We start from the raw sequence: 4,978 nt of genomic DNA on the forward strand, positions 1-4,978 counted from the left end.
TACATTTCTCGCCTCCTCTTGCAGGTGCTGATGAAGCAGCAGGACGGCATGGTCAGCGGTTTCGGCCGTCTCGGCGAGGGTCGGCAGCCGTCCACCATCTTGCAGCGCCTCACCATGCCCTACGTGGATCGGCTCACCTGCATGGAATCCACCCAGTTGCGCATCTCTACTCGCATGTTCTGCGCCGGCTACGACACAATAGCCAAGGACGCCTGCCAAGGTGACAGCGGCGGGCCGCACGTCACTCGCTACCAGAGCACCTATTTCGTCACCGGCATCGTGAGCTGGGGCGAAGGCTGTGCACGCAAAGGCAAATACGGAGTCTACACCCAGGTGTCCAAGTACATCGGCTGGATCCAGGAAGGCATGAAGAAGCTAATGCCCAAAGAGAAGAGTGGCAGGAGGGCGAAGAGGCACCACGGCCCCATCAAGAGGCTGTTTCTGTAAGACGGCGGATTTCATTTTTCTTCTCAAGTCCACTGAGTAGAGCCACACATTGTTCTTCTTATGTAATCACTGATTTTATGTTTTTGACATATTACCAGTTTATAAAGAAGTTGTGTCTGACATATTAGCAACCAGCTGCCTACGTCCACACCCAGCAGACACAGAGCAACACCATCTTCTCATTGAGATTGTTCATTATTACTTGTGGGGTTCCTCAGGGATCATTTCTTGGTCCTTCATATTTTCTATTTGGTTAAAGCTGCAATAATTACTGCTTTGTTTGTCCACTTAATGCCAGCAGAACAAACTGTAAACATGGTCAACTCATTGGAGTGGGATTTGTTTCTACCTGGATTACGTCTAATATTGATTCTCTTTTAGCTCCGTTTTTGGTCTCCACCATCTCAACAGTCTCTCAGTGAGTCTGTCTGCTGTTTGCTGATGGACAGGTAAATTTAACAGTTTTCTGTTAGGTATCATAAAAAATGAAATTTTAAAATGAGGACTTGCCAGACCACCGCACACTTTTCCACTTTGCGTCAGTCCATTTCAGATGAGCTCGGGCCCAGAGAAGCCAGTGGTGTTTCTGGCTGTTGTTGATATATGGCTTTCGCTTTGCATGGTAGAGTTTTAACTTGGACTTGTTGATGTAGCGACGAACTGTGTTACTGAGCCCATGTGGTAATATCCTTTACAAAATGCCTTAATTTTGATTATTTATGCGCCTTTCAACATACACAATTACATTGATTATATTGATTGATGCCTTTATTATGTTTGATGCTTATTTATGACTGCCTGATTGCTCCACTGTTTTATTGTTGCTTTTGTTATTATTATTATGTTTTGTTTTTTGTAAAGCACTTTGTGACTTGCTCTGTGAAAGGTGCTATGTTAAATAAATTTTACTTACTTACTTACACAATGATGTCGGTTTTTAATGCAGTGCCACCTGAGGGATCGAAGGTCACGGGCATTCAATGTTGGTTTTCGGCCTTGCTGCTTAAGTGCAGAGATTTCTCCAGATTGTCTGAATCTTTTGACGATATTATTGACCGTAGATGATGAAATCCATAAATTCCTTGCAATTGTACGTTGAGAAACACCCCATCCTTGCTTGTGAATGACCGAGTCTTTCGGGGATGCTCCTTTTATACCCAATCATGACACTCGCTTGTTTCCAATTGTTCACCTGTGGAATGAACGCCCTGGCTTTTTGAAGGTGTTTTTTGAGCATTCCTCAACTTTCCCGGTCTTTTTTTGCCCCTGTCCCAGCTTTTTTGGAACGTGTTGCAGGCATCAAATTCAAAGTCAGTGAATATTTGCAAAAACAATAAAGTTTATCAGTTTGAACATTAATAACTTGTGTTTGTAGTGTATTAAATTGAATTTAGGTTGAAAAGGTTTTGCAAATGCATGTATTCTGGTTTTATTTAAGTTTTACACAACGTCCCGACTTCATTGGAATTGGGGTTGTTTATTATTGGGTTGTGATTATTGATAAATTAATGTGCCCATCACTTTAATGTAAAAGCTAATTTAAAAGACTTTTAAACTGCTGGGTAGTTTAACCTGTAATAATACATTGTTATTAGTTAATTTATATTTTACGTAGATAATGGATCTAAAAAGTAATGCAGTAAAAAGGTACAACATTTTCTCTGAGAGATGCAGAGGAATAGAAATGGGAGATGGTGGAGACCAGTGTCAGCCCATGGCCTACTCTTTGAACTGGGAGCACCGCACAAGCTGGAAGAAGATCATCTGAGCTGTGTACCACAAACCATCATTTGACCATGGACAAACTAAGTCCCGCCCCCGAAGAGGGGCGTGGCCTGTAGACCAAAAGTCATGCGCCTCATTTGCCTCAAATTCTCATTCAGTCTGGTGTTTTCAGACCTGTGGCGTAACTATCCATCATATCCAGGGCAACACTGTACATCAAATCCTGTAATGTGATTTTTTTACTTCTCTCTCATTATGTTTCAGAAATCTCTGAGTGACCGCCTGCACCCTAAGGACTTCAGCGAAAACATCCTGATGCATTCTGGGAGGACAGGCGTCGCCAAGAGACGGGGGGTCGGTCTGACCCAGACGAGTGTCGCCGTCAGCTGAATGTTTCACATCCCCTCAGTAACAAAATGTTCTGCATGAGGAACCAAAATGGAGCCCAGGGAAGATCAACTGGACCTTTACGGAACCCAAATGGCGCCCAAGGAAGATCAGCTGCACGTTTAGGGAACCAAAATGGCGCCCAAGGAAGATCAGCTGGACCTTTAGGGAACCAAAATGGCGCCCAAGGAAGATCAGCTGGACCTTTAGGGAACCAAAATGACGCCCAAGGAAGATCAGCTGGACCTTTAGGGAACCAAAATGGCGCCCAAGGAAGATCAGCTGCACCTTTAGGGAACCAAAATGGCGCCCATAGAAGATTGACTAGACCTTTAGGGAACCAAAATGGCGCCCATAGAAGATTGACCAGACCTTTAGGGAACCAAAATGGCGCCCAAGGAAGATCAGCTGGACCTTTAGGGAACCAAAATGGCGCCCATAGAAGATTGACTAGACCTTTAGGGAACCAAAATGGCGCCCAAGGAAGATCAGCTGGACCTTTAGGGAACCAAAATGGCGCCCAAGGAAGATCAGCTGGACCTTTAGGGAACCAAAATGGCACCCAAGGAAGATCAATTGGATCCAAAGGCGCCATGGGGAGGCTGAATAAACATACAGTGGACCAGAACCGAACCCAAAATGGTAAAAATGGAGCAGAAAACTACAACAGCATGAGTCACAAGCCTTCAGACATAGACGGGAATTCGAGATCAGAGGTCAATAGCAGGGTGTGTGGCGGTTTGTTGCAGGTATCATCAACTATTAACTCAAAATCTCTTCAATGGATCACAGTTCCTTAACTGCAAAACATTTCCCCACAGTAACCGTTCATATGCAACTTTACGTTTTATTTCTTGGTTTGTGATTGAGAGTCAGAGCAAAGAGGCGCAGAGAAATTCACACTTTCTTGAAGAGGTTCCTGTAGGCGATGAGCTTCAGCTTCTCCAAGATGAGGAAGATCCCACAGCGGATGAAGAAGGTCTCGTGTTTGGACAAAGCCTCGTTGGCAACTTACTCTCTGGGGTAGTACTTCTTGAAGGCAGCACCTCCTTCGTGTACAGCTCCAAAGAGCAAAAAAGCAAAATCTTTGCTGCTTCCAGCTCCTCAAATGTGAGGATGTGATGCTTTTCTTTGTCACAAGTAACAGGAAACTGCATATATTTGGGTTTTGGATTGAAGACGTCCTTCCGTCACTTCCGTCTCCCAATTTTAAAATACTGCTGCTGGTTTATAAATCACTTAATAAATATGGAAATAATGGAAGCTTTGCTATGAACCATCCAGACCCATCAGCTCTGCTTTCTGTCCCCAGAGTCAAAACTAAACATGGAGAAGCGGCGCTCAGTTTTTATGCTCTGTACGGATCCTCATAGTGTGAAAAACAGTTTAAGTGTAGAGAATTTATCGCACCTGTAGCTGAAACGCTGTTATTTTAAATCAAGAAGGCTTTTCCTGTCATTAACAAGTGACAAATACAACCTCTGAATAACGCAAAAGATCCAATATGCACTCCAAAAACAATAAAATCCCAAATAATCCCATGTAGAAGAATAAAATAATCTTTTTACAAGGCCTCAGAGGCTACTGTGTTTTTAATTATAAACCAGACAGGCCTGACTACGCCTTTGCACTGTGCTGATAAAACAGTTCAAATAACTAGTGGAGAGTTAAGAAAGAAATATGTTGTTGATGTTTCATTTACAAATCTTTTAGATCAACATGTTCTGTGTGTTTATTTAGTAAAATCTAAAATTCTTTAATTTAATTTTTTCAATTTATGAAACATTTTCATTACTTTTATCAATTATTATGGTTCATTGACTTACATAACTTTTTTGCATTTGAAGTAAAAATACGAGTGTAGGCCCTGGCGGACCATTTCAAATGTTACCAGTATAACAGAGAACCAGATTACAGTAATGGTGAATACATTTTGTTCTGTTCATTTCAGTGAAGAAGAATTATGTTCAAATAAAGTTGAAATGCAGCGTGTGAAATATTACCAACATGTATTTGTGATGAGCCAATAACTGACAAACCCTAACCCTAAACTGCGTTTCGATCAAAGGAACTATATCCCAAAACTAGGAACCTTAGGAGGGACCAGGGTCTACATTTAGTTCTAGGGTCTTTCTTTTTCCCCAGGCATTATGAATAAAAAGAGAAATGAGACTATCTCAGTGGCTCCAGGCTCAGTCTGCACTGCGCGTTCAAAAACAGTTATACACAGTATATGTGGATAATTAAAAAGCACATTTACTCACGCTTGATTACAGCTAAGAGGTACTTCTACTACTTTTATTAGTATTACTATATTGTAATTTTTACTTCATTTATCTGACAGCTTTACTTACAAGTGACTTTGCAGATAAAGATTTTACATAACAAACACACGGCTACTTTTTAAGATGAACACTGT

The 4,978-nt window shown here is 41.9% G+C and overlaps 2 protein-coding genes across 3 annotated transcripts in view; one reads left to right on the forward strand and one right to left on the reverse strand.

The window, feature by feature from the left end:
* LOC123972328 (venom prothrombin activator porpharin-D-like) overlaps nt 1-524 on the forward strand; it is an 11,080-nt gene extending 10,556 nt beyond the window's left edge. The window contains exon 2 of the mRNA XM_046051762.1: nt 4-524. Coding sequence (XP_045907718.1) covers nt 31-447 — 417 coding nt within the window. The 5' untranslated portion in view covers nt 4-30 and the 3' untranslated portion in view covers nt 448-524. The remainder of the gene's footprint in view (nt 1-3) is intronic.
* The window catches only part of pcid2 (PCI domain containing 2), a 12,025-nt gene that overhangs the window by 2,096 nt on the left and 4,951 nt on the right, over nt 1-4,978 (reverse strand). The window lies entirely within an intron of this gene.

The sequence above is a fragment of the Micropterus dolomieu genome, linkage group LG01, assembly GCF_021292245.1.
Source record: "Micropterus dolomieu isolate WLL.071019.BEF.003 ecotype Adirondacks linkage group LG01, ASM2129224v1, whole genome shotgun sequence".
Classification (NCBI taxonomy): domain Eukaryota; kingdom Metazoa; phylum Chordata; class Actinopteri; order Centrarchiformes; family Centrarchidae; genus Micropterus; species Micropterus dolomieu.